This window comes from Schistosoma mansoni, chromosome W (assembly GCF_000237925.1).
Source record: "Schistosoma mansoni strain Puerto Rico chromosome W, complete genome".
NCBI lineage: Eukaryota > Metazoa > Platyhelminthes > Trematoda > Strigeidida > Schistosomatidae > Schistosoma > Schistosoma mansoni.
The window spans coordinates 26,871,812-26,895,937 of NC_031502.1; the positions used below are offsets into that span (position 1 = coordinate 26,871,812).

At 36.3% G+C, this 24,126-nt stretch overlaps 2 protein-coding genes across 2 annotated transcripts; one reads left to right on the forward strand and one right to left on the reverse strand.

Annotated features, from left to right (window-relative positions):
* Window positions 1-499: 499 nt before the first annotated feature.
* On the forward strand, window positions 500-15,891 carry Smp_103100 (putative nuclear pore complex protein nup93 (nucleoporin nup93) (dead eye protein); the record flags this gene model as incomplete). Its single annotated transcript, XM_018789180.1, has 12 exons — window positions 500-847; window positions 5,400-5,615; window positions 7,101-7,598; window positions 8,064-8,161; window positions 8,482-8,616; window positions 9,429-9,628; window positions 10,476-10,667; window positions 11,245-11,525; window positions 12,901-12,945; window positions 14,221-14,508; window positions 15,283-15,635; window positions 15,738-15,891. 12 exons carry the CDS (start codon window positions 500-502, stop codon window positions 15,889-15,891), a joined length of 2,808 nt encoding a protein of 935 aa, XP_018654649.1.
* Window positions 15,892-16,095: 204 nt separating this feature from the next.
* Window positions 16,096-24,073, reverse strand: Smp_103090 (hypothetical protein; the record flags this gene model as incomplete). The annotated part of the gene is made up of 7 exons (XM_018789181.1): window positions 16,096-17,015; window positions 17,239-17,340; window positions 17,823-17,939; window positions 18,372-18,731; window positions 19,510-19,582; window positions 20,770-21,064; window positions 23,257-24,073. The coding sequence occupies 7 exons, from the start codon at window positions 24,071-24,073 to the stop codon at window positions 16,614-16,616; spliced, it is 2,166 nt and encodes a 721-aa protein (XP_018654650.1). The 3' UTR covers window positions 16,096-16,613.
* Window positions 24,074-24,126: the final 53 nt, after the last annotated feature.

Here is a 24,126-nt window from a genome sequence, read left to right on the forward strand (position 1 = left end):
GTCCACAACCATTTGAACCATTTGAACCATACAAAGAGCGACTTGAAAAGTTAAACCTCTTTGCTCTGTCCGACCCTAGATTAAGAGGAGATCTGGTTTTTATGTATAGAATACTAAGAAATGATTTTGGATACAATGTATATCCCCTCGTTTTCTTTGCACTAGATCGGGACACCTCAGAGGACATACCAGGTGAGTAGAAAAGCCAAGAACAAACAAAATACACATGGCATACAGGTTTTCACAACAAGTCATCAATTCTGGGAACCTGTTACCTGGAGCAGTAGTGTCCGCAGCTTCAATTGAATCATTCAGGAGAAAATAAGAAACTCAAAGAATAATAATAGAAAAGAAATAACATAGGTCGTAGGCCTTTTGTCCTTACAACACAAATCTGAAATCTGGTAGAGGGCGGTTTTATTTTCAAGGTCATCGCGCGTAATCTTGATACACGAGCCTAAGTTCTTTCGAAATTCTGAGCGGTTGAGTTATTTTCAAGATGGATCTTACTCTGGACGATCTAGTTCAAGATTCCGAGAAGTTACTTATGGATGTACAAGAAGATAATGATCTGCCACATATCACTAGAAGCTTGGACCAACTGCGTCACTTAGGGGAAAAACTTTATTTGTCCAGAGGATCTAACAGTGATGTTAAAGCTGCTCGCCTTTTGGGGCCGAAAATGAGCTACGAGCTGCCTCAAAATCTGACTGCGAAGTTAGAGAATTTGGTTCCAGCCGATGTATACGACATCAGTCCCGTCGTACCCAAAACTGATATCCAGTCATTCCTGAGATCAGAGAGAGATAATGCATTACTAACCGCAGTCCTTATGACCCGAAAGTCGGTAGGTTATACTAATTGGCTTTCATTGCTATGATATATTGTTTTAGTTACTTAGTGTGTGCCAGTACCAGATGACCAGTAGTGTTTTCAGACCACAGTTTGCTAGTTATAGATTCATAGCTCTCACAAACTGTTCGTGTTACAGCTTTCAATAAGGTGCTCTTTTGTAAAATTTCGTGCATTCATAGTTTTCTGGTTAAGATCTGTGTAAATGGTTGGACTTACTCGTTCCCGAATATTAGTCACATTTTGATTTCCTGTCTAGCGGATAAGGTTCACCATTACATATTGGTAACAAACACCCTATTGTTGCAGTTATCTTAGTTTCTACAGTTTTCCCGTGGTATAACAAGTCCAGGAGGTCAAAGTAAGGCATGAATCTTGTGAAATGTGTCCAAACGCATGCTAACCTATTAAGATCGTCCCATGTCTTCACAGAGTTACAAATCTCAAGAACTGACATAGGTTACTAACCTCCGATCCTTATCTTTGAAGAATACCATCTATATTTAGTCTAAATCAATGGATAATGGTTCGTCAAAATCATGTCTAGGATTAAAAATGCTCCATACGAATTTATTTTCTGTCAGTTCGATTAATAAGATGGGAAAAAACTGGACAATGGGATCTAACGTGACCATGGATCTCCACCTTAAAATCTCCGGAAATCATTATTACCTACGATATATGGTAAGATTCAGATCTTTATTGTTGATCAAATCAAGAAACTATTATAAAAAGTACGGGAAATCTGCCATGAAGGTGTGAGTTGGGTAATAATACAGGCTGTATACCCCACTCTTACGTTCGAGATGTATCTGTACATGTTAATTTGTAAACACCCAATATTAGAGTGGTTCCTTGGGTTGGTTGTTATTTAACCAAGCGACCTCGTTTTTTTCTAACATCCCTTCACCGTCTTGTGAACTAAATCTCTTGATCAAAGGCTCGGTGAGTAGTCCGCTAAGGAAACCGATCGCTTCTGTTTGGGTACCCGGACAATATCCTAGCCTATATACAAACCAAGGGATGGTTACAACCATAAAAAATTATCCTAACACCCATTTGTTAATGTTCGTTTTTATTTTACATTTCGTCACTCGTCTATTCCCTTTTATTCCCATTTTTTGTATTCTCTTGTTTTAAACTCATACAGCAACTCGCACATGGTGAAGATTCTGTCCTGTCTCAACGACTGCAAGTCACTGACTAATTGGTCGAAAGTTGAATGCTACCAGACTTGCTGAAACCACGTGTGTCATTCAAACAGGTTTTCTTTAATGTTAGCACACAAATGCTGATCAAATAACAGATACAGTTGGCTATGTCTTTAGGTAGACTTAACATCGTTGTTTATAGTGTATCCCGGACCTGTATTCAAGACTAGTGAATTATCACTCGTTCACTCCGTCTGCCGCCCCACGAATATTCAGGGTCAGATGACAACCTCGATCCTTTTTAAAGACAGTGGTGGCCTGGTTATGGAACTGACTGACTTGCTTACAAATATCTAGTAATTACAAAGTGTTTTTCGATCGCGTCCAAACTTTTGGCTTGCGTCATACTTCTCAGATTGTTCAAAACCCTGGAAGGTTGACTTGCGAGGAGCAGGCTGGTTTTCGTTCTGTTCCGGGGTGTTTTGATCATATCTTCACCCTCCTCCAAATATTAGAATACCCCCATACTTATTGCAGGCAAACAATCGTTGTTTTTCTTAGAATCAGGACCGCCTTTGATTCATTGAACAGGAGTGTCCTCTAGGATTGTCTGTTGAAGCAGGATGTGCCTGAGAAGTTTATTAACATATCGATTGACTCACGAGGAGCAGGCTGGTTTTCGTTCTGGTCGAGGATGCATTGATCACATCTTCACCCTCCGCCAAATGTTAGAACACCGTCATACTTATCGCAGGCCGACAATCGTAATGTTTCTTGATATCAGGGCTGCCTTCGATTCGTTGGACAGGACTGTTCTCTGGGATTGTCTATTGAAGAAGGGTGTGCCTGAAAAGTTCATTAACATCTTAAAGGCTCTGTATACGAACACCTCAGGCTGAGTGAGGGCATACAACCACCTTTCTCCCTCGTTCCATTCCAGCAGTGGGGTTAGGCAGGGTTGCCCAATCTCACCATTCCTCTTCAACTTTGCCATCGACGACATCCTGGAAACAGCTCTGATGGATGTAAGTAATGGTGGTGTGGATTTGCTGCCTGGAGAACGACTTCTCGACCTCGAGTATGCGGATGATATTGTCTTACTGTGCGATAATGCCCAAGGCATGCAATTCGCACTTAATCGGTTGGCAATCAGTGTCCTCAGGTACGGCATGTGCTTTGCACCCTCCAAGTGCAAAGTACTCCTACAAGACTGGCAGGATTCTAATCCTGTACTCACCCTGGATGGTGAGCAGATTGAAGTAGTTGAGAAGTTCGTGTATCTGGGTAGCTACATAAGTGCTGGTGGTGGCGTGAGTGATGAGATTGATGCACATATAATGAAAGCCAGAGCGGCTTATGCCAATCTGGGCCATCTTTGGCGCCTTCATGATGTTAGTCTGGCTGTAAAAGGTCGGATCTACAACGCGAAGGTGAGAGAGATTTCGCTCTATGTTTGTGAAACCTGGCCTCTCCGAGTTGAGGATGTTAGACGTCTCTCTGTGTTCGATCATCGTTGTCTCCGAAGGATTGCTGACATTCAGTGGCAACACCATGTTAGTAATGCAGAGGTTCGGCATCGTGTGCTCGGGTGCAGAGACAATAATTCAATTGGTGTCACCATCTTGAAACACCGACTTCGGTGGCTTGGACATGTTTTACGAATGTCGTCCTCAGAGAATTCCACGTCGCGCATTATTTGCCGACTCTGGGACTGGTTGGAAAAAGAGGAGAGGAGGTCAGTGTATGACATGGTGTCGTGGTATGGGAGAAAGCTGCAAAGGGCTAGCTTCTGTTGGTCCTTCACAACTCCCTGACTGGGGTCCGAGAGATGGTGCAACACAGTGGCTAGAGACGTTATCAGATATGGCTCATAATAGAAGCCAGTGGCGATCTTGCTGTAACCTTCTTTTACTCTCTTCATAAAGAGTGGCTATAACTTTCTTAACTGAGAGAGCTCTTCTGGTTGTACATTTCAGTTCCCCCCATAATTACTCTTCTCTTTTTTCCCTTCTTTTATATATACACATCTTCCTTCTCCTCCCATTCTCATTAATTTGTGTGGCGCATATGTATCCGGTGCCCTTTGTACCAATATATATGTGATTAAATAAATAATTAAATAAATATCGAAGGCCCTATATGTTAACACATCCGACAGAGTGAAGACATACAACCACCTCTATACATTCAATTAGTGGGGTTAAACAGGGTCGTAGAATTTCACCATTCCTCTTCAACTTTGCGATCAATGACGTTCTGGAAACAGCTCTGATGGATGTAGGTAATGGTGGCGTGGATCTGTTGCTTGTAGAAAGACTTTCCGACCTTGAGTATCCTGATGATATTGTCTTACTGTGCAATGATACCCAAGCTATCCAGTCTGCACTTAGTCAGTTGGCAATCAGTGCCCGTAGTTATGGCATTTGATTTCCACATTCTAAGTGCAAATTACCCTAACAAGACTAACAGGAGTCAATGCCTACACCCACTCTTGGTAGTGAGCAGATAGAAGTAGTTGAGAAGTTCGTGCATCCGGATAGTTGTGTAAGTGCTGGTGGTGGCGTGAGTAATGAGTTTAAGTCATATATAGTTAAAGCCAGAGCAGCTTACGCCAATCTGAGCCATCTTTGGAGCCTTCGTGATGTTAGTCTGGCTGTGAAAGGTCGGATCTACAACGCGACGGTGAGAGAGATTTCGCTCTATGCTTGTGAAACATAGCCTCTCTGAGTTGAGGATGTTAGACGACTCTCTGTGTTTGATTATCTCTGTTTCAGAAGGATTGTTGACATCCAGTGACAACTTCATGTTAGTTGGTATTAGCATTTAGAAACACAGGCTTCGGTGGCTTGGATACGTACTACGAATGTCGTCCAAGAGAACTTCACATCGTGAATTATTTGTCAACACTAGGACTGGTTGAAAAAGGCGGAGAGGTGGCCAGTGTATGTCATGGTGTCCTGGTATAAAAGAAAGCTGTACAGGACTGGCATGTTGGTTCTTCGTGACTCCCTGTTTAGGGTCTTGGAGATAGTGCAACACAGCGAAGGTCCTGCTTTGGTTTTTTACTCTCTTCACTTAACTGAGAAGCTATCTAACTGTAAGAATTCTTTCTGATCGTATATTTCGTTACTAAATTGCTCCCATAATAATAATGATTATTATTATTATCATGATTATTAAACTCCCATTTAATTTTTAGACGTCATACCTTCTTTTCTCTGTCTTATTACATAGTGTATATATATTTTGGTGCCCCTTCGTACCAATACTTCTATTCAAATAAAAAAGTAAACTTTGTAATATTATGTACGAAGATTTTTTGCTTTTTTATGGCGTATGGGCAGTTTTAGAAATCATTTAATGGTTATGCGTTGATGATACAACTCTTTATTTCAGATGTTTAAAGAAGTTGAGGAGCGCTGTGATGCTTATTTACAAACTTGGTGGGAACAAGAAGCTGCTGGAGTGTTAAGTGGTCTATCGGGTTCAAATGGGCCTCTGGATACAGAACTCACCTCCGTACCTGATTTAGAAAGTTATAGTCACTCCGAATCGGGGAGCGGAATGCAAACTATGCAGTTAACTCGGGATGAACTGCTTTACGCAAACCAAGTGGGTTTGTATAGACTATTTTTATTCAAATTTTGTTGCCTTACTGCCCTATTTCCATGTGTTTCTACATCTGACAGCTTTAAGTAGACTACGTAGGTATTGTTAGACGATCCTCAGAATTTTGATTCTAATTTTATTAATATTGAGCTTCTAAAGTGCATATGCAGTTCAGTACGAACCCATTATAAACCGGGTTCTTGATAACCAGATCCAATCTTTTTATATTGAAGCTGGGTTAACAAATTTTTTCAAACTAGGATTCACTCATTTTTGAGGCAAAACGCGTATCAAAGATCTACTGGTCAATAATGGCAAGGTAAATGTGTTCATTATAACCACTTTAGTCACTGACTTTCTAGTTGTGTCGCACCGATATCCTCAAAGTAATGGAATAATTATTATGGTTTGTTTTTTATAATTACTCGGTTATGTAGGTATTTTCTAATTATTTCATAACTTAGTGTTAATTAAAATGGCTATTTTTGTTCATGGGATGCCTTAGAAACAAATGAGGACTGAGATTTGTCCGAATTGTATCCAGTAAGGACGTATGCTGTAGTGTACCACCTTTTTCACATATTTTAGAACCGTTTATTAGGAGAAAGCATAGGCGACTGCTAAGATTCAGTGAAATTATATGCATTCGACTGTAGAACTCCTTGCTATTCCTACAGCTGAAAGTTGTCAGACCTCAGAACATTAGTAGCATTAACTGCGCCAGTCCACCTTATTGGTCAACCGTAACCAAGTAAATAATCACAGGTCTTATATGACTCTTAAGGATGCAGCATGTTAGCGGGACATAAATTGGATTATAGCATGTTTCATGCATGATGGTGTTGCTGCCGCTGATTGGCTAATTCTAAACCAATCAGCCCTGGCAAATTATTGGAGAAAAATCTAGAAGCTTCTTTTGTATATACTATAAATATATGAACGTTATTCAAACCAGTGATTGCTGTTCACTTACCATTGTTATTTTTGAATACAATTTCGTTCCTGTTCAACGTGTTCTGATTTGGGGTCATGTCGAGTGTCATCGTATAAGAATACTAAGCAATAGGAGTAGCTGGGTTGTTTATTAGCAATGCAATTATAACATAGCATGATCAAAGATACCAGCATTTTAGTTAGTGAGTCTTGTACGAATTGAACGTTAGCAGCGTAGTTTCAGAGATAAGAAATGCTATTGCAAAGGCTAAACTCGTTGGTAGTTTTCGCAAAGTAAGGATTGTTTGAAGAAACTGCAAGCGGTATTGGTGATAGATAAACGGTATAAATAGGGGAGACATTAGTACTCAGGAAGGAGTGTTTATTTTTGGATCATGTGAGTGAGCGTTACTCTCAATTTACCCGCATTTAAATAACATGCAATGTTCCTATGAAATTCTGCCAGTTTATGTGTTATTTATTTATTTTCCACTACTTTTACATAGAATCTTTGGGTAATGATAAATATATTGGTATTTTTCCATTACCTTACAGTTGGATTACTACCTTACAATGCGTCTCACATCTACCGATTTCACACCTATTCAAAATAGAGTTCCTCGTGACTTACTAACCTATATGTCACGAGCTCAAGATTCCGTTTCCCACGAAAAGCAGTTAAAAACGCAGCTGAAAAATTCTCATTCCGATATCATGGAGATGTGGACCTTCATGAGGACAATTTCTTATCATATGCGTAATGAGCATGGTAGTATGTTATTATATAACCATCCACTGGAAGTTCGGGCGTCTATATCTGTACAAAATACTTTATCACTGTGTTCTTTACAACATTTGGAGTCTGAGTTTCTAGAGTTTTTAAAAATAACGGTTGCCAACCAGCCTCGATTAGCTCGACTTGGTGGGCGTCCAGGGACCCGATCATTAGTGCGTGCATATCTAAGTCTTCGTCTACCCTCTGACAACGTAGCAGATGTTTCATCTCTGAGCAACCTCTATCAATTATCTGAACAAAACGGTTGGGAATTTGATGTATGTCAGTATTTCAATGCACTTTGTAGTTTATCTGTTTAATTGTTTAATGGTTTGTTGTCCATGACACATTAAAGTTAAATGTCATCTGACTCAATAAAAAATTTGGTTTGATTGTCGATTTAATTAAATAAGCCCACCATTTGACTTAATTGGCCTAATTTTGACGCAAAAGTCAAACTTCTAAGTTAATTGCCTTAGGACTCTCTCAAACATGAACCATTCAGAAGCTGGTTCTCACTTGGCAAACTTTAGGTTAAACTAATAATGATCATTGAAAATTTGATCTAAAAGCTTATGTTAACGGGGTTTTTCTATGTTTAAGTGGTAGATTCTCAGTTTAAACTTCGAGCAGATAAAGCTAATATTGACAAGCTAATAAGCACGTTCAAGGGTCATCAACTAGCTCACAATCTCCAAGTTATATCGATGAAATAATTCTTCTAGTTCCTCTTCTTCTTTCAGGATGGTCTTGTAGATGGTGTTCCTGTGTGGCCAATGATTTTTTACTGCCTTCGCACGGGAGATACTCAGGTTACTTTGGAAGTTGCACGTGATGCCTTGTAAGTTACTTATTACAGATTAATATGACCTGCATTACTTATTAGCATATTAATAAGATACTTGAAGTGATTTATTGCTTTCGTTACATCAAAAAGTATATATATATATATACATATATATATATATATATATATATATATATATATATATATGACTCAAATGGGATTCATGGTGTATTGGGTTACTCGCAAGTTACCAGGTCATGAGTCCTAGTTTCTTTAGAAAATGAAAACTAAGAAACTAAATATGTTATGACGCCGTTTTTAATATTCATATTGGTAATCATAAAATATTTCTTTCTTCTCCATACTATTCTCAGAAACAACTTAGGAAACTTTGTAACAGTGCTAGAGGATTATGTAAATCATAGTCGTCGTCTCAGAACTCCCAACCAAGCAAGATTTCGTCAGACATGCAAACAAGTGATCAAGTCTACTCGTGATCCATATAAACGGTTAGTCATCTTTACCACAGTCAAATACTCTGTCTCCTTTGTTCTTTTAACACGTTGATTAACCACTTAACTTTCAAGGTCATCGTAAATAGACTTGCACATCAGCTAACATTGTTCGTTTAAATTAATCTTCCTTTGCATCTACCACAAAATCTTCCTTGGAAGATTTCTATTTTGTATGGAGTAAAGAAAAGTTGGATCGTGACATTTAGTCTGATCACTGTTTGAAGCGTTTCTCAAGTTCCTTTCTAAGTTAATAATGCTTCCATGTTTAATCGGGAAAATAACTGATTAATCTTATTTTCTATTATTACTGTAATATTTGCTCAATTTTTTAACGTCCATATAGTAATATATATTAAGTCATATTTCATGAGAAACAAATATTCGTTCAAGACAATATTGTATTCAACCATTTAAATTACAAAATTACTCATCACGTCGAGAATCAACCATAGGCTCCTCTATCTAAGATAAAGTTAAGTAATTAATTAAGTTTTGGGCATATATATATATATATATATATATATATATATATATATATATATATATTACATTGAAAGCAAACTGGGCCTATTAACTGAATTGTAATAACACCTAATTGTCTTGGCGTTAGATTTACTTTTATATTATAATGACAACTCTCCTCGAACGTATATAGTGGGACAAACCAGTACTTAAGGAAGTTTGAACAAGTTATTCTAGAATGTAAGACAATAGTATTTTTATGTATTTTTCGCTGCTTTTCCTATTTCGCTCCTGCAATCATAGATGTTCAGTTGCTTGTTTTCACCACAAGTTTTGTATTTCAGACTAACATATTCCATTCTTGGCCAATGTGACCTTACTGAAAATCATTCGGACATTATTTCAAATATAGATGACTTTTTATGGATAAAGATATCTCAAGTTATTGCTCAAGAGCCCTCAGAGTCGGTGGTTACATCAAAAATTAGTATGGATGATACTTTTACTTTAGGTCAATTGCAAACTCTACTGTACGAAACCTATGGTATGAATAATTTTGTTAACTATTGTATTGTTATATTGTATATGATTGCTGCATTCTTATAATAGATTAGGTTTAATTAATCCGAAGCTTGTTTGAGAAGTCACCCCATGACTTACGTTTAGTGTATAATGACTCCTTTCTTCATTGATACATATGCTTGCAGCAATTATTTGTCAACGCTTCTATCTGTCTAGCAAATTTCTAGAATATATGTACACATCACTTCTTTGTTTTTAGGGTTAAATAACTTTTTACCCGTCTGTTCCATCTTAAATCATAATAATTAATCTGATCACAATTAGTTGTGGTACAATAAAGTTATACTTTTTGTACAATGCCCTGTAACGAGTTCAGTGTTTTGTTTTATCTTAAACTTGTGTTTTGATGTACATACTACAAATACATTTATCAAAGAGGCCTTCTTTCACTAATATTTTGAGATTCTCCTACTCTTTCAATCTGACCGATCAAATATTTTTGAGTTATTTCATAAGAAGCTAATATGGAAAAGTCCACATTTATAATAGCATGTTATTTAATTTGCAAGGCTTCCCGTCTTGTATAGTGTGTAGCTGGAAGAATTAACTGTGGGTTGCTTGTGTAAGAAATAAACTTGTACTTTATTAGCTTTGAACTGTCAGTTACAGTATTGTTTGCAAAAGTACTGAGTAAATGAAATTCAAGGCCTCAAGAATTTTCACTTGCTCTGTATCTTGAATAAACTAAGATTAGTCTAGTTCTCCTGCACTATATCACATGTTGTTCTTCAGAGCTTTCATTCTATGAAAGTCGTCTTCCAAAGTTCGTTTTTATAGTCTCAAAAAGTTCCCATTTACTTTTTTTCTAGGTGAGGTGCATTTTGACGCATGGTCTCAACCACTGGTGTTTTTTAAAATTCTTTGTCTTACTCAACAGTATGAAGCTGCTATTGGATTTCTCGCTCGGTTTGAACAACTACGATGCCATGCTGTTCATATCGCTTTAGTTCTAAGAGACTTACATATGCTTTTACTTCCTAACTGGCTCCACTCGCCACTTGGTAAGTCGCATTGATTTCTTTGTTTATTTTTCTATCACAAACTATATACTATACTATCCTGATCGATTTAGTTTATTGTGATAATCGAGCCAATTTTGAATCAGGTCTTAAAGTATATTCTCCTAAAACCATTCACAGCTCTCAATCAAACCATGTTTGTTAAAACAAATAAAGTGGAAAGTGTGGCTTTCAAATACATCTTAACATAAAGTCTTCATAAAGATAATTTCCCGAACTTTTCCCTATGGACAATGTGAATTAGTTTTTATTTGAATTTGCCATCTAATAGGCTTATACACTGATCTCTATAATGTGGGGTTGTTAGTGTAGTATAATGATAGTAAACCGCCTAGTACGAATATAGTTTAAGTCAATTTTTCTACACCATAGTTAGTTTTTACGAGCTTTTAATTTGCTCTAAAATTAGTTTTTACAAACTGAATTGTTGATTAATGTGCCCTAACATTATTTCTACTTTAACTGTTTTTACTTATAAGGAAGGCATTATATCAAGAATTTTCATCTTTCAGCTCAATAAGCAATTAGTTTTCAATTTATACTTTTTTATTATACCCAGTGGTTCGTAATGATTACGATCCTACAGGGTTTCGCAGGCTTAATTTGGCTCGTTTAATTATGTTGTATACGCGGAAATTTGAATTCACCGATCCAGAAAAAGCCCTGATGTATTATTACATGCTTTCTGACATCCCAATTACTACTGAAAAATCACCTGAAGAGGATTCTGATGAAACTATTCCAATTGCTTTATACAATACGTCTCTTGAACATTCGACTGCTAAAAGTCAAAATTTGTTCGTCCAATGTGTTTGTGAATTGGCTTTAGCAAACAAGGAGGTAGGTTCTTTGAAACTATTTTTTGAAATAAGTCCTATCGCTAACATAACATACATAGTTTACAAGGATGTGTATCGTGCAATACTTCCTTACATAAACTCATAGTTGGATCACGATTCTTAACCTATCAAGGTCCATTTTAACAAATTGCTTCAGGTTAAAAGATACATGTTCTTTCCTCAGACTTATTCGCTAGCTTATCAGAGCAATGGCTTAGTAGTCTAAGCACTAGCACTCTAACCAAGTTTTACTCCGCTTCACATTGGTCTGAGCAGGCGGGTAATATTAAAATCCTTTTCACACCATCTGTGACTCACAGACGAGTTCATGAACGCATATCTAGCTATCAAGTTTCATTACTTAATTATCTGGCTATAATCTGTCTTGTCTAAACCATAAGTATCAGTATTTCTGACTGTTGATCTGTTTCTTCTATACGTGTAATACAAAGTGGAAATATTCTGCTACATTTGCAATAATTAACGAATTTCTGTAGGCAATTTATTTGGTCGGTTACATGTTACACTTGTGTAATAAATCCATCTGCTTCAACTCACTTTTCTATTGCTAAAAATTATCTCAGGTCGTTAAATCATGACGACGTGTATTAAATCATATCCCCAATACTTGTTGCAAGTAGAAACCTCAAGTATGGTTCTCTGGATGTGAGGAAAAACATTTGTTCAATGGCCACAATTTGCTATCATACAGACATATGCTGTTACAATTTCTCACTTTCAAAATAACATTCAGTTATATAGAAGTTTGTTTCTTGAATAAAAATGTTTTTTTTTTATCAGTTATGCCTCATTGTTATTGTTTTTCTGTTCGCTGATGTAATGATTTTCCTCCACATCCATACGTTACAATCACTATAAAAATTATCTACAGTTTTTAATCCTTAATTAAGCTTTTTATTACCAATTGGTATTACATGTAGTCCAGCACATCATTGTGTTCCAACAATTGTTCACTATGTTCTAAACTTTCTTATTTCGTTGTAAACTTATCATTCTTAGTGTCTTTGTCAGCTTTACATTCACAACGAACACCGTTATGTATTATTACTAATATTTTTCTTTTTTAAAAGATAAATCGAATTTCTTGAAGGATACTCAAATTACACATACAGATTGTGACTTCATAAATCTAAAACGTAATTGGGAGGTATTCAACACTTTTTTACACTGAAATAATGCACTGTTTCAGATTTTCAACTTCTATGAATAATCATGAATTCAGTCTATCTAAAACCATATTAGTTCGTACTGTAGTTTATAAACTACTAAATTGAATGCTTTTTGAAAGTTCACTTAACGATATTCACCTGTATTACATGGTCATAACCAGTTTACTTTCATTTTACTGTTTGCAGTTAGATTTACTATTGGGATGTGTTGGTGAAAACGATATTCGCAAAGTAAGTTACTATAATTTATCTATTTCAAAACCTAAGATCCTCATTGTGTTTTGTAGAACCTGTCACTCTTTGATTGCTAAGCTATTGAGACTAGATCACGTCGTAGATAACCTCTTTTTTGAAATGTTCTATTGGACAGTGATAGTACTCTGGCCGTAGCAAGCTGTAATACTGTTGGGAAATGCAATATATCTTCAAAAAGAGACAAAAATCAGTTGGGGAAATTAAAGCTTCGAGTCGTCACCTTGAATTCGCGTAGCGCTCCGAAACTCACATTCTCATAATTGCCCACGCGTTCTTCGCCCAACCATCAGTCGTATTTACCATAAGACATGCTTTTTTATTATCTCACCTATTGACGTCTGGGCCGAATAGTATAGTGCGAATTTGGTTTCAACCTATTTCTTAACGCTTTTTTAAATTGTTTGGCCGAGCCATTACTTAACGGATATTTAAAGTACCATTTATCAGTTTACAGTGTCATAACAAACGTGTTTCCTGGCACGTCCAAGTATGTTTGTGTAACTTGAAAAGAAATTGTAATTTATATCATGGATGTATAATGCATATAAAAAGTAAAATCAGTACATTTAACTGTTCATCGGGGATGTTAAAGTATTCGACGTCAAAAGTTGTACGTTTGAAATACAATTGACCCAATAAATATAGGAGTGTAAAGATTGGTGAGTATTTTTGTTTCATTTTTATTATAACACCTAATTCTATATCATCTTTCAAAGATCTACGCGTCCCAATATACCTATTGGGTCCTGCAGTTGCCTGAGTAGTCCACCTAATTTCAGATTTCACCTTACATAATGTGATTAACTAAAACGTATAACTTTCCAAAACTTCTTTCGAAGCCAGACACTAATATTGACTAAGAATCAGATACTGCTTTCAGGTTAAGTAGAAAAGCTAGTTTCTTATGAACTTTCTCCGCAGATCTAATTTTCCTCCACTATCAGCATTATCCCGGTCTTACAATGCTTATTTTATCTGTAGATTCCCCCTTTTAAAGTGCCTTCTATTGGTTCCTTTCGATATCTTTGTTGATACTTGTTACTATCCTATGTAAGATTCGACGTTGTACTAGTATATTAGTTCAAGACGCAAAATACCCGACTTGCTGAATATCCACATCGTTCATGTTCTGAAAGCCTTTTTCTCCGTCTCCGTTTATGTATACTTCCAAACCATTTCCTGACATTTCGTTTAATTAATATGCCTTTCCTACCTCAACACATAATTACTTACAAGTATCGATTTTTTTAGCCTGGTGCTATCGACCGCTTTTGCAGGTCTGTAGAATCCCGTCGAGAGTTGATTCGTACTGTTGCTGATGTTTTTGAGTCCACTGGTCAAGTAGTTGAAGCAATTCATTTATATTTACTAGCTTCTTCCTGTGGAGATCCTAAACCTGACATTTTAGTTTCTGTTACTTTAATAAATACTGTACTATCAAGTGTGATAGTAACATCTGATTTTGGAGCAACACCAATTACGCAATCCCGGTCCGGAGGACAATTGGATCGTAGTTCACTTCTGAGACTTGCGACAGAGGTAAGACAGAATTCCATCAAACATTATTTTCTGCATTTTTGTATGCTTACTCTCACCATCGTATTCCGTATATCTGTTATGATAATTATTTTACTACGATTTGTCCACTATCATGAACCTTAGTGTTCATATTGCTTGAAGGTTTGGGGATGAAGAAATACATTAATTCTTCTTAATAATTATTATTGATTAGTATACGTTATCATCACAAACTCCCCTTTGGTGCACATCAAAACTTAATACTCAAGAGTAATTATCTGTTCATCTTCAACAGTTAGTGTTTTCGACATCGTATCGTATGGTATACCTAGTGCATGAACTCGATCTCGACGGGGGGAAAATAGTCATTATTACAATCTGTCTAGGAAAAAAGTTAGCCTTACAATTAAAGTTACAGGTTAAAAGAATACAAAATCAGTAAACAAAGTGTATGACTGTTTTCATAATGAAGCCTCATAAGAGCCTGGAAATATATTTCACTTATTTAACAAGTCTTAATGAACACACCCAACACCGAATGCTCGAAAGTCATGCTTTTTGATCCAAAGTTAATAGTTTACATCACTCTAGATATGTGCACAGTGTTGAAGATACCAGATTGCTTAAAATATACTCTATGCCCATGTGAATAGTTTGTATAAAATATGGAAATGTATAACCTAAAGGTGATAGGGAGGAAAAATTTTCGAGCTGAATTAAGTGTATCAATTCCTATTTACGATCTAAACAGTACAAAATAAAACTAATCCTTTCAACTTTCTTCTTGCTAAACAGATTGCTCACAAAGTCCGCCGATTAGGCTTATCATCAGATGATAGTGATTATCTCGTCCAAAATGACGTAGAATCGAGTGCGACTGGATCTACCTCGGCTATAAAAATATTATTTTATCTCCTCGATTTGGCCTCGTTCTTCGACTTAGTTGATGCAGAAAGATGGCAAGCTGCTATTGACCATATAGATCAGTTGGGTTTATTCCCAATTAATTCGCAAGCTTCCAATGTAGAATTTTGTGCGACGCTATTCTCGCAACTCCCAGATCTTGTACGCCGTCCTCTCCCGTGGGCATTATATGCTTTAATGCGTTGCTTATCAGCGAAGTGTGGTCGGGCTACATCTGTCACAAGGTCAGTTCCATAATAAATCATATAGATGTTGAAACTACTTTTTATTTGCTCGATTAAAATGATTAATGTTCGTACCCACCTGGCTTTTTGAAACATTTTTAGCAATGGAACACGAATGGATAGCACTTCAAAAATGGCTACTTCTGAAATTCGTGCCAGAGCGAAGGCTTTGATAGCATATGTTGGTCGTATTCCGCACAGACTACCAAGCGAAATTTATGCCGGACTTACTAAGATGGATATGGAAATAATATAATCTGCTACTGAAATCCTAATGCTTTCGAACAATCAACTATTAGTGTTATGTACATTGCCTATACTTTGTGTATGCCTTTTTTACGGTAAATTAATGAATAATGTTACTATCGTTTATTGTAGACTGTCTCCACTATTTTTGTAATTAATCTTTGTGTGACTTCACTACCGAATACACTTTTTGAACGATCACAATGCAAACTTTCAGCATAACCAAAATTGTATTATTATATCGGAAACCGAAAAAAATTTACAAAACATAGATTCCCATTACAATTTTATTACAAATCAATAGTGCAAATCTCATATTAACACCTATGTATCACACCTGCCGTTGCATTTCTCGTTAAATACATGCAAAAGTTAGAAAACAGGAAAATTACATACTTGATGAGTAATAAAAGCATAGACTTGGGGACAAATAACATTGCAAAGGAATCAGTCTGTAAGTTTATTTACAAAAGACTTAAGTGAAAATTAATAATTTCCATATTTAAACAGCAAGGTAATTGTCGAGTATCCGACATAACCACTTTCATGTAGGGCAGGACGATAACATATGCGGTGATAACACCTGTTTTAAACTTCACCGCTATGACGGGGAAATTAAATATAAAACAACATATGGATAGGAAATCCACAGTAGCAACTTGAACAAAGAAACCCTCTGAAAATATACAGTTACAGATATTATTGACGGAAGCAATACTTTTGTTTGAGCTGTTAGCGGCGCGTTGGAATAACTGCAGTAGTATTAATCGGGGTAGCAGATTGCGAAAAAGCATTGTCTACATAATTTGTATGGTGAGACACAGTGCTGAGATTTTGAGGGTGTGTTACAGGTCGAGAACGCGTACTACAGTTGACAGATGGCTTAAGGATAGCAGGGTCTGGTTTTAGATGAGCTGTTTGTTCCGGACGAGAAATACCCGTTGCAGGTATAAGCTGAACTCGGCGACGATAGAATGCTCCCTTAGACTCCATGTATCGCCTAACATAAGTAGTAACTCTTGATCGCACTGTCGAAGGCAGTTCAGGAGTAAGAACAGTTGAAAATAAAGAAGTGTTCGCTGCCTGGGTTTGATGAAACTTCTGTATTTCTTTTAGGATTACGGCCTGAGCAAGCTGGAAAAATGGGGATGACTTAGTAAGTTCAGCAGTAATTTCATAATGTTAAAATATACTAAGATCACTAGTTTGGTTTATTTCAATACAAGATTCTACACGTTTATTCTAACTATGGATAATCTAAAAAAGTAGTTCCTTAACGATTGACCATGTAAAAGAACTTGGATGAAACTAAATTCTTGTAAAGAGCAATCGTATACAGCAAAAGTGAATAAACTACCTTTTTTGTTAAGTAGTATAAATCTTCATCGTTAACAATACGACCAAGTTTACAACGAGCATCACGAAAGCCACGTAACGTATTGTGAACCAAAGTGAATAACTGAAATAAAAATATTGTAGTTTGTTCATCTAGCCAGTTGCAACATCTTTAATGTATTTTTAAAAATCCGATTATACCAGTTATCAAAATAGGTCACCCGATTCTATATGTGGATGGTAAACAGATTTTTTAGCCGATAGTTCCGAGAATCCCCACAAAGTTTATGAAATGTAAATGCAGTTTAAGCACAAGTTCGCATGACAAGCTATAGTCCATAGTAATCTAGGTGTTTGGATAAATTTATCATATATATTCAACGTTTCTTGAATCTAGCTTGTAATGATGAGGCTATTTTACACATGTACACTACGTCAGTGGATTCTTTTTATACATGTAATACGGTCTTCATAGCCTGACCTTCCTTAAAATGTTACTCCAAATGGATGAAACACTTTATTTTAATTACTCGTACTTCTCTGATTAAACATTCGGAGTGTTTAATTCACAAGAAAAGCAACACATGAAAAAATAAAAGGACTGACTTCCATGGCAAAGCCTTGTTCAGTTACATCCTGAGGAGCATCTGGTCTGCCTGCCAATTCATGCAGAAGATCAATGCACTGACGTTCCAATATTCGTTGACGCACGCGGTTATACATCTGTAACATAAGTTCAGTTTGGAAATTATCGGTTTTTGTACAGCAGAACATATGGTTTTAAAGAATTCCACTTGTGGATAAGAATGAGTTTGGGAATTATAGACAGACATTTTAACATAGAACAAACTTCAGTTTATCGTTTTACTTCTCAACACCATAGAAATAAGGACAAGAGGAAAAAGAATTTGGATGTAAATTAAGAACAATTCAGGTTAAGGTCATTAGACATTAGAAGCAACATTCGAAGTCATACGATTTTGAAGGTGCTCCAGGGCGAGAAAATGAACTTGTTTACCGAGTTGTAGTTGGAGAATGGTGAATAAAGTACGACAGACTTAATTCAATGCTATGAACTACATTGAATAGTATTTGCAGAATGAATAAAACTATACACAGTAACACAATCACAAAAAGCATAATAGCAGGACTTACAGCTTCAATTTCTTCGTGTGTGACGGCGAATCGCGACGCACATCCCCAATTATAGGGAGCTTCTGGGTCATCCTCTCCAGTTTCACCAAGAAGGGTATCCGTAGGATCGGCGTCCCACGGGTAAACAGGTGGATCCCACCTAGTTTGACGAGTTCGGACATGGTAATAATAATAAGCATATGTGCCAGAACTATCCCCTGAATCTTGCCCTTCTGTCGAACGCTTAGTATTTGGTGCTCTTTGCCACCCCGGAGGCAGGGGACTTGTACCATCTTTTGACAAGTGCAGATGCAAAGCAGGTAGTGGTTGTCTTTCGGTTGGTTGTGCTCGCCGACGTTGCCTTAACTGTGCGCAACGCTCCTGGAGTTATCCAAAAAACAGAATGCCTTCGAACATAATATGCAGTAAAAACTTCAAATAAAACTTGGGGTAGCTAATAAATATTCTACTCAATAGTGTAATATTTATTTTGCTGGCTATATACAGAATATTTTGATGTAGTAATACACATGATTCGAAAAATCCTTTAAGATTTACTGAAAACTTTTGCAAAGCATTTTCTATGGAAAAATATCTTCCAGAAACTTAGCACGGTTTATACAATTAATTACTTTCTTATGATGCTGGCCTTAAATACGGCAAGTGCAGAACATCCCCCTAATCATCTCTGTACCCCGTGTCTTGAAAACAAATTAACTGACAAACCAAACATCAGTAATCCGAACATATGGTTGGGATGTTTTCATGCAACAGCGCTTTTATGATGGTCTAAATTACCTCACTTAGCAAGAAACATGTCACAATAAGCGCGATAAAAATAACGATAGGTTACGTTTCATCAAAAGATTGTCTAGAAGTTCCTCTAGGCTTTACTTTTAGTTGACCATAATTATACGTAGTTTGTCTTGAACCACTGAAGGGATTTTGGGTAAAGCCAACGCTAGAATGTTTTTAAAGAAATTGGTAGCAAACAGATTGGGAATCCTCTAGGTTATTGCTCGTAATGCTCAGATAAACTTGTGTTGCCACAAAAGTCATGCCAATTTTGATTATATTCGAATTCACAGCTCATGACTATTGAAAACTAAGGTATTCTATGAAGTTTAAATAAAAACAATAGCTTCTAGAAATCACCTACCTTCGTAGCCTTACTCAATTCCATTCCGGCAGAAACAGCACTCAGAGATGATGTAGCAGTCGAAGATGTGCGTCTTTTTTAAGGCAAACAAAAGAAGTACTGAATATCAAGAACAACCAGATAAAAAAGGAAAGCTTCGGTTGAATACCTAATAGTAGATTTAAGCATTTACACAATAGCATTTCTGAATATCTTCATGAAAATTCAGATACATAAAAGAATTATATAAAGACCGTCAGTGACCTTAAATGAACATCCAAAAAATACGCTTCAGCTTTTGAGAAAAAAATCGTCAAGAATCTCAATGTATTTACGAGAAGAACAAGTTTGTTTGACAGTTGAACTTATTGGTAAAACCAAAACTAATTTTGATTAAGATAATCAGCTAGTCATTTGGTAGGGAAATATCTACTTCATTGATAACATGACACTACTAAGATGTCTCAGAATTTAACATAAATCATGACTCATCACTAAGCCACTTGTAATTTTATGAAAGCACCTCATTAACAGTACGTAATTTAAAAACATGGTAATTCCAACAAATTTACTCCAAAGTATACAATTTTTAAGATATAGACGGACGGACAAGTCTACTCTAGCATAATGCTAGCATTAGATAATACTAGTGACTACACAAATTTCATGGTAGTGGATAAAAATTATTAACCTAGGTTTCAAAAGTACCATTGTTAAAATGTGCATTACTTGATAGACAATGTTGATAAGTCTTGATGTATAATGAAAACATATTTATGTAGTCTCAGACTATTTTATTTGGTTAGAAGTCATCACAAGTAAACAACTTGGTTTGAAGATGTTGTAAACGAACTACACATTAGAAACTATAAACTAACTCAACTAATTTAAACCAGTAGTTTAACACAACAACATTATAAGTTTGGTGAATTTCATTAGTACTCTGAGTCAGCTAGCTTTTGGACACTATTTAAGACAAAACTCGATGGGAAAATGAGTCAACATTTTTGGTGAAGAAAATTCTGCTTATAATTTTTATAATATAAGAAATTACATATATAACTAAAATCATCTAAGCCATATAAATTACCACGCACGGCGATTAAAGTTACTACTTTGTGATAAAACAATCTTGTGCAATTTTATTTTCCAAAAAGCATTTTTCCCAGAGTATTTGTGGTCGTGAAATTTATTGTTTGTTAAGAAAGCTCATTTATTTATTGGAGTATTAAGTTGGTAATTTATCAGCCTTGGAAATAAAAAAATAAATCAGTGATATACCTTTGTGCAAGATTGGAATCTAGCTGGTTGAAGATATGAGACGAAGAGAGAGGTCCAGCAAGAGCACATGATATCGTGCTACCGGGGTCTACTATTTTGGGCGAAGAAATCGGAGTTCTGCTGAACCTAGATATAAGGTCGATGGGCTCACATTCAGAGTCGTCTATGAGTAGATCTACTCCGGGTATATAAATACCAGAGCTATCAACAGCTTCCTGAATAAGACAACTGTCCCTGTTAACATCACGGGATCGTTGTGCAGCGGAACCAATAAAAATGCTATTCCGTTTTGAAACTGTAAATAATAAAAAGTAGCGAACACACTTTAGTTGTTGTTTCAATTTATAAGTAACATTGCATTGACCGAAATACCTGAACTTTGAGCAGTATACAAGAACTCAAAAAAATTGAAACCCTGAAAAAATGACATAAACTATTCATCGGTGCAAAATTACTAGCTTGGAGTGACGTCCCAAATCGTAAATCTACTTCTCAAAAACTGAACTATTACTGAAATCATGTCAATTTCCATAGTTTCTCTTTACCGTTAATACGTTATGTAGAGTAGGTTATTTATTAATTCATTCCGACACGCGAATTCATCACCTACAGTTCTTTCTCTAATAATTATTGATTAAGGCTATATACTAAGGATCAAACCAGCAACTGTACAAAATAATTAAACAATGGAAGTCATCTCAAATGAAAGAACCTAGGGGTTGACTATTAATGGTTACCATATGTAATTAATAAATACTTCAGCTCAGTTACACTGAGCTTAATGTAATACTTAGATTTAAGACCAACTGCACCTTATTTAGCATAAACAGCCGAGTCACATTTATTTTGGAAGATATGGTGACTTAAAACTGATATGACAGGATGAAAAGTCAAAATTAGATTGATTTACTCATTGTGATTTTTGTTTAACACCAATTCCGTTTTAATTCAATATGATGATTACTCAGTATAGTATTTGCTTTGTTTTCCCGTATGACATTTTATTCTGTACAATATACGATATTCTTGTACTGAGTTAACATGAACTATACTCAGCATATGATCTGTTATAACTGTGAGTATTTTTCATATATGTGATTTTATTCTAATTATTAATCAAAATGGGTGTACAAATCGATATATAAATGATAATATTTCCGACTAGGGTCGTCGTTGCTTGTGTTTTTGGCTGTTTGTGGAATATATATTCCCTCTTCAGGACTTGGACTTTTCTCTCAAGTTAGCGGGGCTGGGACTCATCGAAATAACTAGCTTATCGGTCATCGTGCCACTGAGTGCTCGTCCCGTTCTCAGATTATATGCATCAAAAATGACTTTTGATGACTTAGTTCCACACCCTTGAGAGAATTGTGAGTATCAGTTACATTTTAAAAACTACTTAATTAAGTGAAACCAGAGGTAGTTTAAGTACGTTTTGAACCACGATATAAGCCTCAGGGGTAACACGGTAAAATCAAGGAGTATTTTTGCCGCAGGAGATATCGAAATTGGTAATCCTTTTGGGAACTTTTTTATTGGTAATCCAAATAGTGATGATAACACTATTCCATACATAACAATTACAGACTTATGGTTAATTGAAGAATTTGCTTATCTTTATATTACGAGATTTCATTATAAGACATGAAGTGGCAAACTACAGGTGTAAAAACCAGGGTATCATTGACACTCAAATCGACATAGCTAAATACATGCCAGGTATGTATTTTAACGATGGATCAATAGCTAAATCCGGAATAAGGAAGCAGATATCGTCAATACCCCAATAAAAGTCACAAGCAACGTAGAACTTGGCCCATATGTGCATTGATTTGAGTTGACACGCCATACTGATGCACCGAGATGTAGTTATCAAAACAAACTTCAGAGTACTAGAAATAGTATCAGTATCAGTGGTAGAATACCACGTAATAAAAGATACACGATGATTTTAGAAGACACGTCAAAGGAAAACAAAGAGTGCGCTTGCTAATTTTAAACTGATTCTGACCAATATCACTCGTCGCTAATCATTAGTTACGAGAATCACGCAATTATCCACCAGATATTCCTTATTCATCTACACGGCTCACTCCAACAGATAAAGGTTACACAGACTTACCCCACGTCTTACTTTGTACACTCATAATTTCCTTCCGACCTACTATTGCACCAGAAAACATCTTTAGTCATCACGTACATATTTGAAACTTATTTTCGAGTGTGGATATTATTTCAAATGCCTGAGTCTAGCGAAGAACGATACCTAATAATCAATAAATATTTATATGATCGGTTTTCAGCTATATTTTAAATGTCTGACCAATATACAGTAGTTTGGATATTTGTGAGGATTCGATAACTCCAAGCGCTTTTGACTGCCAAGTTAAGGTTATAATCGAAGGCTGGGAGAGATGTTGAAAACATATTAAATGAAGATGAACAGAATAACAAATTAAATGATGTCTTTGATATGAACAAGCTTACTTGAAACTACAGAGTTGCCATAAGAAGACTCTGGGGAAACAGCTGAAGAAGGAGCGCGAGATTTACTGAGAGGCGAAAAAAACGGGATAAGATTCTCGTCCTTTCCTAACTTTTTAGCTTGTTCTATTTCGGCCATCGACAATGAATGAGCTTCATAATAGACAGGAGATTTACGTTCAGACCGGTATTTATTCTCTTTTAGTTTTAGTGCACCATCTGGAAATTCGTTTATTACACCGAGTGCATAGGTTAAATTGTGAGCCAAGGGTAAAGAGTGACTTTCTGATCTTCGTGCTGCTATTCTGATTTCCGACGATAAGTCGAAACCACGAGAACCTAGACTGTCACAGTGATTATTTGATGTCGAGGGCTCATGAGATTGCTCTTCACATTCATCTTGCCCAACAGGACAGCAATTTCGCTTCGCAGAAGAGTTTGAAATCAAACAGATTGATTCAGAAGGACGTTTAACTGAATGTGAAGTCCTATAATTTTCTCCAAATATTTGTTTGCTTCCAACTTGTGGCATGTTTGAAAATATAAAACACTTCGAGAGATCTTCACTTACAGACTCTCCATGACTTTTGAAGTCAATATTTTTAGTTGAACAAGCATCACCGCAATTGTTATTCAGGTCGCGGGAAATTTGGGGACACAACGGAGGTTGAGTAGATAATTGTGACTGACCACTTGGTATGACTTGAGATCGAGAAAACTGCCGAGGTGTACTGTCAACGTTCACATATTCTGTCACACAACTAGCAATACCTTCATCATCTACAGTGGCTCTTCTGTCTCTATCATGTCTGCTCGACATTCGTTCGCAGTGTAGCCAACTAGGTTCAGACGACGCGGTGAACCAATCAAACA